General features: G+C 40.2%; 1 protein-coding gene across 1 annotated transcript in view; it reads right to left on the bottom strand.

The window, feature by feature from the left end:
* Positions 1–13673, bottom strand: part of TMEM67 (transmembrane protein 67) — a 4866727-nt gene that overhangs the window by 3482893 nt on the left and 1370161 nt on the right. Inside the window, exon 9 of the mRNA XM_044066290.1 lies at positions 10402–10467. Within this exon, the coding sequence (XP_043922225.1) occupies positions 10402–10467 (66 nt within the window). The remainder of the gene's footprint in view (positions 1–10401; positions 10468–13673) is intronic.

The raw sequence follows: 13673 nt of genomic DNA, 5'->3' as shown, positions 1-13673 counted from the left end.
GCAAGGTACTATGCATTAAACTGATTTATATCTAATAACTTATACCTTTGTTCTGTAAACACTAATAACTTAAATGCGAAGATGTTCTTTGTAAAGTCCTACTATAAAATAGTTGTAGCAGTTGAAAAAATGTGGTGATATAACACACATATGTGAGTTGTTAATAGACTGCCTTTAAATAAATGCCCAAACTTGAGCATGGCAAATGTAACTTCTTGGCAAGTAACTGACATGCAAGACCATACTCTGTATTTTAAAGGTTAAGTCCTGAGTTATAGGTTCATAGGTAGGTACTAGGCTATCGGCCCAAGGGCCTACATAAGCCTAGCCAGCAAGGTACCATAGCTTACGCCACCCAAGAAAGTTATTTTCCTGTGCCAATGTCCAGCAGAGACACAGAAGTGATCCCCGGGGTGTATTTCCTATTTCCCATCCACTCATCAAGATTTTTCTTGAAGAGTGCTAATGAAGAATTTTGCTTGACATAGATGGGTAGCTTGTTCCAGAGTATAGGAAGTCTCTGGGACAGGACTCTATCCCTCCAGCGTGTCCTGTTTATTGTGGTGACAAGATTTGCGTCCCTAGAGCATGTAGCTTGGAGGAATTGGGATTTCTTTAGGTGTAGCATGTCCAACAGCTCTGGGTTTGACATAGCTTTATATGTTAGGCAGAGATCACCTCGGAGTAGGCGATATACTACGAAGTAAAGCTGGAGTTGCTTTAGGCGGTCAGTGTAGGGCATCTGTTTGAGGCCAGTAATCCTCTTTGTGAGGTACTTCTGTGGCCTTTCCAGCTGCTGCAGATGTCGTGAGAGATGCATTCGAAATGGGGAGTTGTACTCTATAATGGGTCTAACGAGTGACGAGTAGAGGGGAACAATTACCTCTTTTTTTCCTGGATGAGAACCCTTTTATGATGAGGTGTGCCATGTAGAAGGACTTCCTGACTACTGTGGTGATGTGACTATCAAAGGAGAGACTACTGTCCACCTGGGTCCCAAGGTCTCTTATCACGCATTCGGTGTTAAGTAGATTGCTGAGTTTTTACCAAAGGGGATGACACTGCACTTTTTGGCATTGAGCTTGAGGCCATAGCTCTGACACCAGGCATCTGTCTCAGTGAGGCCCTTCTGTAGGATGTCCACATCATTTGGGGACTTGACTATGGCTCCTAGTTTGCAGTCATCTGTAAATACAAGGTATAAGTTTCACTCAAACCTTCACCAACAACAAATTTAGTATCTTAATGGAAAGCTATTTTGATGTTTTACTGTTACTCTCTTGGGTTACATTACTTCTTAGTGCTGTCCTGATTATTACTTGCCGTGTTTCTGCTCTGCAAAAATAATGGCACCTGCTCTTTATACCTTATAACTTTTTGTTAGTTTCGCTCTCTCCTTGAAATCTGATAACCTACCAAATGTCAGACTCTTGAGCTAAACAGAAATGGAGAGTGAGTGATTGGTGTTTCTGTATTTATTACTGATAAGTATACCAATAAAAGAATATTTGTCAATATAAATATGGTCAAACAGTATGACTACATGTAAAAAATGAACAAGAACTCAGATTTATTCAACATTCTACATGCTGTTTTCTTAAAGAGCATAGGACTACTGATTTTATAATAATGCCACTAATAAAAATGCATATACATTATTTGTATCACTGGCTTGCAGTGGTTGAGGCCAACAGTAACATAATGCAGTCTTGTATGCCAAATGGATAAAATCTGATAATGAAATTTTAAAAACCTATATTTATGCATGTATCACAAGACAGTAAATGTTTTCCTGTTATGACAGTTGTTGTTGTCTTTTGGCTTTTCCCGGTTAGGAGTCGCCACAGCGGAACTCCGGTCCGCTAATGATTGGCAGTACATTTTCACGAACGCCGAGATGCCAGCTCAACGTTCAACCTTCAACGATGGCACGCCCATTTACACATGTCTTTCGAACACTCCTGTTATGACAGTGGTGTGTATTAATTCTTCAAAACTAATGAGCACTGATAGTACCTGTCATTATGCACCTCATGTGCCAAATGTTTGTGTGTCTGGTTAAATATCTTTAATTAAACATGCAGTAAAACTGAAAACACTTCACACTAGTATGTTTTAATGTACAGAAGCCACTATACTGACTTGCATACCAAATGTCAAGAAAAAAAATGTTACTGTCACTAAAAGTAAGCTAAAATTCCATATACGAGTATTTTTTGAATACGCCAGAGAGATTTACACAGTAGTTTGTGCTATGATCAAAAGGAGGTGCATTGTAATCAAAAGACAAGAGAGAAGTTACTATCAAGCACTGACATCTCCTAAAGTCCAAATTTTTTAATGCTATTGTATAAAATATACTATCCTTCAATGCATAGTAATCAGCTTATGCAGTATTTGCTAAAATGTGAATAGCAGAAACAACTCAGCTGTAAAAGATGTGAGAAAACAGCACTGCATCATGGGTATGTTTTCACTTCTTGGCTGGCAGTCTCTCTAAGCAGAATCTCTTACTGTAAATATCAACATTTGTGGGGTTTACAAGTATGCTTTGTTGGTAATGCAACATTTTTTAATAGAAAAATATGAAAAAAAGAAATAGTCTAATCAGCAAATAGCATTACGAGAAAGTAAATAAAAACATTCATGTGCACTAATATAAATAAATATATTCACGTGCACTGTTTAAATCAGTGCTGAAAGTTTGAATGAACACGTTACAGCTGTAAATTAGTCCCCAAACATTATTAATGGCACATCCAGCATAGTCATGTTTGAATGCTTCCTTAGTATGACGAAAGATAGTCATCAGTCATAAGCTAAAAAAGGTGCATTATATTCCCTGTGGGATTTTCTGAAAAAATATATATAATCTTACATTTAAAGTTCTTACTTTGTAATTGTGGCCATCTTTACCCCTGAAGAGGTATGGACAGTTCCAGATTTAATCTGCTTTGACCTGCTCAGGTGTGGAGAGATCAATGTCCAGGAGGCCTGAAAAAAAAACTTTTAGATTTTTTTCCTTTTCCAGCATGGGAAATTCCTGTCAGCATTTTTGTTCATCGAGCCTGCAGCTCACATTAGCCTTCAATTATTTAGAGCATTGAAAAACTGGTTGCGAGAAGCCATCATTCTACTATTTGTTGTAAGATTCTGTGCAATGTTTAAGGCATTCATTTCCTTAAAGAACCAACAAACTGGTTATGCAGTGACTGTCCTGCATAACTCCTTGTTTAAAACCATGTGGCTTGATCAGCAAGAAGTACTAACATCCTGTTTAAACACACAAAGCCTTTGTGGCCTTAATTTGCTAACTATGCAGTGTTCCAGTATGATAAAAAGGGGCTGCTAAACTCTGCCTAATACCTGCTTTGACCTTGGTAAATGCAAAATTATAATGACTGTTGCAGATATCATTCAAATAGTCCAGCGTACAGCAACTACAATAAGCTTAATTCCAGACTGCCTAAATCCTGTTGTCAGTGACATTTCATCATGTGCATAAAAAGTATGCTGTCATATCAATGCACAATCCCTATAACACTTCAAATAAACTAGCAAATAACATGTGCATCATAATGGTTAAAACAAATCAAGAAAAAACTTTGCAATGTGGAAGGTGTAATTTTCACTTCCTGAATTATGTTATACACCTAGTTCACGTAAAAATCAAACTATAAAATACGTGCTACAAAGCAAGTAGAAAACAGTAGGTAGTCCTCAGTTGAGTTAAAAAATGGAATATCCTTTATTTAAACACAAACAAGCAATCATAGTTGAGTAAAAGCTGGAGTACAGTTTCCTGGCGGACGGTTTATGGGAGGACGAAAGAAGATGATGGACAGGAGAAGAGAGTATAGGTTGTCTGGCTTTTAATGGAACTAGAGGAACCAGGCAGCCAGCCTGAGATTCACTGCGTCTGGATGCAGCCTGTAGGGTGAGACAGTAGGTCCGGAGTTGGAGCCAGAAACCAAGGTGGTTGAATCAAGCGAGGCCAAAGGAAGGGAAATCAAATCTGTCGAGGCAATAAGCGGCAATGATGATGACCTTGCTCTTCAACCTTGCAGCTTTCTGAAGAAATTTGGTAATTAATGGAGTGGGAAGATGCGCATGAAGGAGACCAGGGGGGCAATTGTGAAGAACAGAGTCCCTTGGTGATTTCCCCTCTGCAGGGATTAGGGCAAAGTAGCTGCTGCATTTACTGTTCTGGGGGAGTGCAAATAGACTGCAAAAAAAGCTGGCCCCATTATCGGATGATGGTGTTTCACAATCTTTTTGTTGAGGGACCATTCGTGAGGTAGAAAAAAGCACCTGTTCAATTTATCTGGTATCACATTGGACTTCCCTGGACTGTGCACTGCTAAAAGAAAGCGGTTGGAAGAGATTGCCACTGCCACACTCAGAGCTTCTCAACACAATGGGTAGAATTTGGTTTCTCTCTGTTTGTTGATGTACCAGACATCAGACATGTTGTCCGACTGTACTGCAACTGTCCCCAAAGGGAGAGCATTCTGAAATGCCTGAAACACTTAACAGCACTGCTCTCATCTCGAGGACATTTATAAGCAAATTGGCCTCCTCTGGGGGCTAGGTGCCTTTGACAGTCTTTCCCAGATAATGCCCCCCCCCCCACTCTAGCTGGGAAGTGTCCATAGTCACTATGGCTTTGGGCTGAGGAGGAATGAATGGACAACCTTGTAGAACATGGTCTGAATGAATCCACCATTTTAAATCTCTGCTGCAGATGTGTGTGACTCTCATCTTGTAAGACATAGGTTGATAAAGAATCGACCACAGAGCAGCTAATATCCACTGAAGAATTCTCATATAAAACTTGGCAAGTAGTACTAATGCTACTGCCATCGATCCCAGAGCCTGAAGGACCAGTTGGGCTGAAACTGAAGTGCTGCATTTTTTTTTTTTTACTTGGAATCTTGTGGTCTGAACTCTCAGTAATGGAAGGGAAGCAATGATTGTCTTTGCACTGAGAATTGCTCCTATAAACTCTGAAGTCTGAGTCAGTTGTAGATGAGAATTGTCTTAGTTTATAGCTATCCACAGATGACAGCAAGTCTGGAGAACCTGGTCTCTTGCACATATGAGTTGATGCCTTTTTGGAGTGGTGATGAGCCAGTTGTCTAGATATGGAAACACCTGTAATCCTTGCAGTCTCAGGTGAGCTGGTACTACTGCCATATAAAAAACCTGGGGACTGTGGTGAATCCAAAGGGCAGTACTCTGAACTGATAATGACTGGCTCCCAGTCGGAAACGTAAGCACCTTCTGGAAAGTCTGTTCAGCTTTATTATGTGATAGTATGAATCCTAAAGGTCTACACAGCACAACCAGTCATCCTTGCCCAGAAATGGGAGAATGTACTGAACCATGACCATCTGAAACGTGGTTCTTCAAACTGTCTTGTGTAGTTTGGAGAGATCCAGGACTGGTCTCCAGTCCCTTGTTTTCTTTGGCACCAAAAAGAACGCTGAGTAAGTTCCGTATTCTATCTGATCTGGCGGGACCTCTTGGATAACACTCTTTCTAGCAACTTTTATATTTGAATTTTTGCCTGCTCCCTCTGACTGGATGGAACATCGAGGATTTTCCTTGGGAATACAGCCTCTGGAAATGGTTGTCTGCACACAAGTATCTTTTATTTCTAGCCAGGCTCTCTGGTGCAGGGAAAAACGTTCCCAGCTTTTTCCAGAGGTGGACAATCAGGCCTCTTTTCAGGAGCGCTGGTATAGTTTGTCAAAGAATGATTCTCTGGAAGCCTGGTTATGCGGGCCTCCTCTGACATGAGGGCATCTTCGTCCATTAGAGTTCCCTCCTCTGCTCCTGGGGGAACCTCCGCCAATGTGCATCTTGAAAAGGACCCCGAGACTTTTTGAAACATTTTGCAACCATCCCATTGATTCCTGGTAAAGGTTCTCTGAGGAGTCGAAAAATGCCTGTCCATGGCAGACAGGGTCTTTCCTTCCTTTTCACACCTGGACAGTGTCTTTAGTGTCTTTTGCTTTGGGGACAAATAAAGATGTTCCATCAAAAGGAACAATGATGAAAGAAGACCTGAAAGGCTCCACAAACTCAGAGGCACTTCCAGACATGTCTCCTAATGGAAACACCTGAACCCCTTCCCCTTGAGGTTCCTTCTCCTACATGTGAAATCAACCTAATGGATGAATTGGATATGGACTGTAGGGTCATCAGCTGCGAAGTAACAGATGCCTGGACTTCATCAGAAACAGCACCCAAGAGGGTATTTGATAACTCCTTGATCAAATCACTCTGTAGCCTAGTAAAGTGTATCAAATAATTCAGAGACCTCAAAGCAAAGGTTGCTGAAGTATAGACATGCTCCCCAAATCTGTCCATCACCTGGGACTCCCTGTTGGAGGGATGGGCAATGGAATTTTCTTCAGCTAGTTGCATCATAGTGGCATCAACAGGAACTCCCTTCCCCCAAAACTGTCCATCTGCTGATGGTGCCATTATGTTCTCCGGTCTGGGTCTATACTAGAACACCGAACATTCAAAACGTTGAGTGTTCTAATATCGAACCCTACCAATCGAAAATACCAAACATTGAACATTCAGAACAGCAAATTTTTTCCTAGGGAAAAAATTTGCTGTTCCAAAACACATACACACAACGCAAGCACACCAAACAAACAGCAATCCACACACACACACCTAAAATCTTACACCTAACCCTACACTAAACTATACACACACCACTAACTATCCACTTACCTTAACCCAATCCCTAGCCCTAAGGTCCGTCACTATCGCACACTCACTTTACCCGTGCCCTAACCCTAACCCGCCCTAACCTGCATATCCACACAATCACACACATACCTAACCCACGCCCTAAACCTAACTCACCTAACCCGCCCTAACCCTCATGTCCACACAATCACACACATACCTAACCCGCACTCAATTGCACACTTACCTGAACCCGACCTGCAACTTTCCAACAGAGCACTGAAAATATCGAAGCAACAGAAACGGACAACCAAATTATTTCCCTAGGAAAGAATTTGGTTTTCTGCTTCTTCGATATTTTCAGCATTCACTGAAAATGGATCGATATTAGAACACTCAACATTTTAATTGTTTGGTGTTCTAATATAGACCCTCCGGTCTGCGAGGAATGGGCTCTGTGGTGTCAATGTCCTTCCACACATGCTGTGAAATCAAGTCAATGACGTCATTGGCAGACAGTCTCACCAGGGTCCAGTACCAAAAGCCTCCAGGAGAATAGATTCCTCAAACGTAGGGCTGTTGGATATCCAACCACCTCTCTGCTTAAGGATTTCTAGGATGACTTCAAAGGAGACATTTTCAGGAGGTGATGATGGGGATGCGTCATCTTCACAATCTGTCTCTTCAGTGACGACACCTCCAGGGTGTCTGTTTCCTCTTACATGTCCTCTTCTTAAGGACCTCCTCAGTGGGATGCTCTGGGGAGGTGTCAGAGCAGAGATTACAATTCCCTGGGCGGAAGCCTGGGGTTTTGACACTGGCTGTCCTTCTGGAAGGAGATGGTGAAGCTCTGAGCACTGAGATATTATGGAAGAAATCTTAGGATCTGAGAGGAAAGGATCTGTCAGAACTGTCGAGGCAGAAAAATACTCTCTCTGCAGCCTCGAAGGCAAAGTGGCTTGGAGAGACACAGACGATTGGATCCGAGAAGCTTCTGAACTGTAGGCTTCCCCTACTCAAAACCTCAGAGGAGGAAGCCAGAGCCAAACTATCCTGTGCCAAGGCTCCAAGCTGCAGAGAGCTTCGGAAGAGAATGCAACACCTCTGATCTGACAGGTAGACTATGGCTCCGGGAGCTCTCCAGATCCAATGGAACAGGAGCCCTCTGAGAAGATGTCAGATCTGAGGATAAGATTATCCTCAGATCCAAGCCAGATGGATCCTGATGACTCTGATCCAGAAACTCCAAAGCCACAGGAGTCAGAGGAGGAATCTGTAACAAGGGAACAGCAGATACATGGATCTCCTGGCCCAGAGGGGTAGGAGTCAAAGTAACACCAGTCTGGTTCTGTGCCAAAAGAATCTTCTTCCCCAGTCTCTCAAAATCTTCTTCTGTAAGGCTTCTGGAAGAATGAGTGGATGGAGACCTGGGTCTGTCAGGAAACTGGATCCAGGGATGAAGAGTACCTTGTTCTGGGTAGTAATTTGGCAGACTGCATAAGATCAGACAAAGTCAAATCAGAGAGCTTTGACTCTATTGGATTCAACTTAGGAGTTGGACCCAATAATGTTTCCTTAACAGGATCTTGAATTTTAGTCTTTTTAGGATCCGGGGTTGAGCCCGGACCCTTATGAGACCTCTTTCTCAAGGAATCCAAAGCTTTGGAAGAGGAAGATGGCTTCGAAAAAGAGGATTTTGTAACTTTTGTACGTTTTGATTTACGGGCGAAAGAACCCTCGGCTATAGCCTCTCCAAAAGATGAAGGAAGGAGACCTGACTTTTCAGAATCAGTTTTTTTTGTTCTACTAAAGCGCGAGGGTTAAAGACATGACATACTGAGCAATCCTCTTGTAAATAGAGAGGACCCAAACAAAAAAGACACAATGTGTGGGCATCGGAAAGTGGCAGCTTGTGCCCACACTTCATACATTTCTTAAAATCTGCCAGTCTATGTCATAGCTAAAGAAAAAAAAACATTAACAATACTGTACAACAAGACAGAAAGGAACACTGTTTTTTAGTAGGGAAATAGAAGAAAGAAAGAGAAGGAAATACTAACTATGGTTAAAAAAAGAGGGTTGTGGCAGTGTCGTAGGAGAGGAAAGATACTAACAATAGTATCTGAGAGATGCAGAAAACCTTACTATAGACAGGATATTTAAGAAAATGCAAGAAACAAGAACATTATTGACGAAGGTAAGGGATAGTAATATACATTTTTTTTAAGTAAAGCATTGAGAAAGTATGAAACTTATTTGCCAAATGCTTGAGAGAGATAACAGACAGTGTCTTTTTCTTGAAGTGGCAAACGAGATCTGAGGTAATCGGGGTTGGTGCGTTACAGGTAAGGGAGAAGCTCAAGAGTTTTTGGTTGCCACAAGCTTTAGCAATGGCCGAGTTGGATCCGAAGGATCAGATCTGAACCCATCAGTTGAGGAGAGAATGAAAACTGACATCATCAGGTAAAATGTTTGTCATTTCATAGAAAATGTATGACTACCCAATTAAAATTAAGTACCATCTTTGTAATAATCAAAAAATCTTAAAATAACATTAAATCCAACCTGTTACAACAGGCCATAAAAGGACAAAGGTTCAGATTGCTAGTTAAGTGTTCTTTCAAACTGACAGTATGACAGTTCTGTAATAATGCTTCCCTATTTGCAAATAGGAAAATGGAACTGCTGTTGGTTATTAGAGAAATAAAATGTCATATGCGTTTCTTATGTCAGAGTGTTAGTTCTTATTATACAATAGTAGCTCTTTAGTATTCAAAAAAGTGCACGCTGAATGGTTAGCCCAACCAGTGTGCCTGCTGTAAATTGAGCATATACCAAAAGAAAAAATGTCTGGTCACCCAGACTTTCTTCTATTAATATATGCTATGGAAGTCAATGTCCAATAGCAGAAATCCTGTTATTCTAGCAGCTTTCTAAGTTTATAAGACCAACATTTACAATATGTACCTTTGTCCCGCTTAAGCCTTTACACATTTCTTGAGCTAAGAGGTTGAGAAGTACGTATGGAAGGAAGAGAAAATATAAGAAAATTCAGGTACATTTCTTTAGTTTTACATAATAATACACTTGATCTTCCTTATATTTTTGCCCCGTCTTCCTCAAACCTCTGAACTGACAGGATTTCACTGTTTTTTTCTCAAAAAAAAAAAAAGGCTATGGAGATCTTCCTTTCTCCATTGCTTGCTTTCCAAAACACTGATGTTCTGTGTAAGTGTGGGAACACAGGTCCTGTACGCATTTGCAGTAAATCAACAAAGCAGAAGAAATAACGCAGAAAACGCAGGGGAACACCATGGTGCCATTATACAAAGACTTTTTTTTTAAAAATTAAGCGATTTATTTTCTTAAATAATGTCATTGTATAATAGCAATAACAGACTCATGGATGTGGGTATATTGAAGATTTACCCATGGTTGGCTTTGTTTAATCACTTGGGTTTTGCCCTCATGATCAAACCCTAGTAACTGTGGGTAAATCTTCAATGTGCCACACCCTCTCATTGGTTATTGCTAAAATATTATTTCCACAACACTGTCTTCTCATATTTATTGCATATACAGTGACAATTACAGAAAGTTTTAGGGTTAGGTATTAATGTCATTATTAACATTTTTAAATACAGTGCAGTTCAGCTAAGAATGAAAAAAAAGTATGGTATATTGTCTTACACTTTGTTGATATGTAGTTCCAAAAGTAAAGGCTGCATCAAGTCTTGCTAATGTGTCAGGACACAGCTGAAAACAAATAGAGAATAATAAATGCAATACTTAGCATTTAAAGGCAGGGACCATCTGTAACAAATATACAAAAAATATAGTAACAGTATTAACACCAGTGTCTAAAAATGGAAACTAATTGTATATTAAAATATTAATCTGGAAATTACAAACTACATATTGAAGAAAACAAAAATCAGGCTTAACACTTCATATGTCCTATATTTATTTTCATTACCATACAGATTTGTGTTATACATAGTTATACATTTCTATTTGTTTTGTGGTATGGAACAGCGATTCAAATATGACATTTCTGGACAATCTATTAACTGGGCTGAAAATGGTTCACTGGAATCACTCATCACTGCTTTACCCCACAAAACTGATGTACCACAACTGGCAATCCTTTTGTAGTTTAAAAACAGAACTGTCTTATTATCTTTACCAGCCACAACCACCAACACAGCTGAAATTTAGACAAAAGAGCTATCTTAATGCTTTTATAGCTATAGCTAAGCAAGGTACAGCATCTGTGGCAAATGGTTAAAGGACAAAATATGTTGCAACATCAGGCAAGAAACAAATTCACATTTTTTAATGGAACAGAATGGCATTCAAATAATCTTAAAAAAAAAAAACAGATGTCACCACACAGATATGCAAACTTTATGTCTTCTTCTAAATTGTCAGTAAAGATATATACATTATAAGGCCTACTTCCATGGCACTGAGGGATGGAGTTCTAATTGTAGTCAACGTAAAATGGGTTTGATTAGCATTCATAGAGATGGAAGAGCAGGAGAGACCATCAGTTTATCCTGGTGTTATGGAGGTGGATAGGAACTCTGTCAGATGATGGGGACTAGATAAAACTCTGGAAAGGACACATGTAAACCTTGTGGCCTGTTAGGCAGTATAATGCACTACAGCCAAGAAAGATGTGCTGATGCACACCAAAGTCCCATTACTCTACACCTAGCCTAATCAGTGTGCTTGCAGGTCACTAGTGAAGGTGAATGGTCTTAATAAAGCACACTTCCAATGGATGCAAAAGATGATGCTACACTGAGGCCAGCCCAAGTTTATTTCCCAGCCTGCAGAATTAAAAACCTCAATTCCTCCAGCCACCCCTTCCATAGGATTAGCCAGGCCGTGGGACAGAAATGAGCTTCAGAAACTCTGCTGATGCTCAATGCATTACTGAGGCTAAAATAGTAACAAAAAAAATGCACATCATTTTGTGTGATTACAGGCAGCGGATATATTTCCTACAATATAAGTTGATCTATTCTGAGGTGAACCTACTGGTAGGTTTAGCCTCTTCAAGAAGTGGTATTTGGCAGTGTTACCACTCTTAGTGAAGGGTACTTGACCATGGTATAATGCATAAATTACATAAGCAGACTTCTCTTTTCCATGAATAAGTACCCACATGCAAATTTAGAAAGTAATAGACGTGCAAAACTTACCATAACACTTGATGTTTGAACTCCACACTGCTGTAGTATTCTTTGGCTATTTGAGTTGTTTCCTGCTTAGGAAACAACTGACCTACTTCAAAAGCTCTGGCTCTCTCCCACACCTTCCATCTTGCTGCTGACTGGTCAGTACCAATCAGATAAACAGCATCCAGAAGAAAGTGACTTCACGACTTTCTTACCCATAGAAAAAATAGGAAGCAACCTCATCCTGAACCTCTGATCAGACAAACACAAAAGCATTTTACATCCTCAAAAACAGTTGTATATAGGTAAGAAAATGGCAGTGTGGAATTCAATCATCTATTGTTACAGTAAGTTCTTAAACAATTGTACTATGTTTGTCATTCCCACTGCTGTAGTAGCCTTTGGCTATTTGCAGTGATTATCAAAGCTTACCCAACCTGGGAGGAGGAAGGATAAGGGTCCAGGAACCCTTGGTGAATGGCCCTTTCAAAGCTAGTTCTGGAACTGTAACACTAGTCCAGTTTGTAATGCTTTGTAACTCTATGTCCACAGGACCAAGCATCTGCCTCTACAATGCTTCTAAAGTTCATACCTTTCAGACAAGCTCCACGTGGGTTTACAGAGTGGTCCTAGCAGCAAGGAACTCGAAAAAGCGACTACCTTCTGGATTTAAGTATATTTGCTTTTTTTTTCACTGGAAATAGCTTCTGTTGCTTACTTTAAACTAGCCTGAACTGTTTTGTTTTCTGATTACTGCATTTATTTTTAAATCTGCACTTAAAGTTACATTTAGTCGAATTTAATCGAAAGTTTGCTTGTTTGTTTGTTTAATTTAACTGTGGAGGCTGCCCACTAAAGTGTGCTAGCCTGTGTAACTAATTTATCACTGTCTCTGCATTTTCTGTGTATTTCTACAAAAAAAAACAAAAAAACAAAAAATAATCCTTGTTTTCCCGCCTTTCTCAACTAGTTTAGACCAGTATACAGGCATTGCTGTATTCTGGGCTGTGGTGTAGTTCCTGTGTTGTCCATTACCTTACTTGGATAGAAGGAAGTTTCTTTGCTCACCAGTGGGAGTGGGGAGCCTTGAGCAGCCTACCTATCCTTGGGGGAAGTGACCTCAGCACAAGAAGCTGTAGTAATTGGTTGTTTGGGACCATTCCTAGCTCTTTTGTAGTTCACTGCTTAAAATCCACCTCTGGGCGTTTTTTTCTGGCTATACTGCTCAGACAAGCTCCACGTGTGTTTACAGAGTGGTCCTAGCAGCAAGGAACTCGTAAGCGACTACCTTCTGGATTTAAGTATATTTGCTTTTTTCACTGGAAATAGCTTCTGTTGCTTACTTTAAACTAGCCTGAACTGTTTTTTTTCTGATTACTGCATTTATTTTTAAATCTGCACTTAAAGTTACATTTAGTCGAATTTAATCGAAAGTTTGCTTGTTTGTTTGTTTAATTTAACTGTGGAGGCTGCCCACTAAAGTGTGCTAGCCTGTGTAACTAATTTATCACTGTCTCTGCATTTTCTGTGTATTTCTACAAAAAAAAAAAACAAAAAATAATCCTTGTTTTCCCGCCTTTCTCAACTAGTTTAGACCAGTATACAGGCATTGCTGTATTCTGGGCTGTGGTGTAGTTCCTGTGTTGTCCATTACCTTACTTGGATAGAAGGAAGTTTCTTTGCTCACCAGTGGGAGTGGGGAGCCTTGAGCAGCCTACCTATCCTTGGGGGAAGTGACCTCAGCACAAGAAGCTGTAGTAATTGGTTGTTTGGGAC

The sequence above is a fragment of the Protopterus annectens genome, chromosome 3.part1 (genome assembly GCF_019279795.1).
Source record: "Protopterus annectens isolate FY-2018-M chromosome 3.part1, PAN1.0, whole genome shotgun sequence".
NCBI classification, from domain to species: Eukaryota; Metazoa; Chordata; order Ceratodontiformes; family Protopteridae; genus Protopterus; species Protopterus annectens.
Note: the sequence above shows the minus strand (reverse complement) of the source record. Positions and strands in the feature narration are given on the sequence as shown.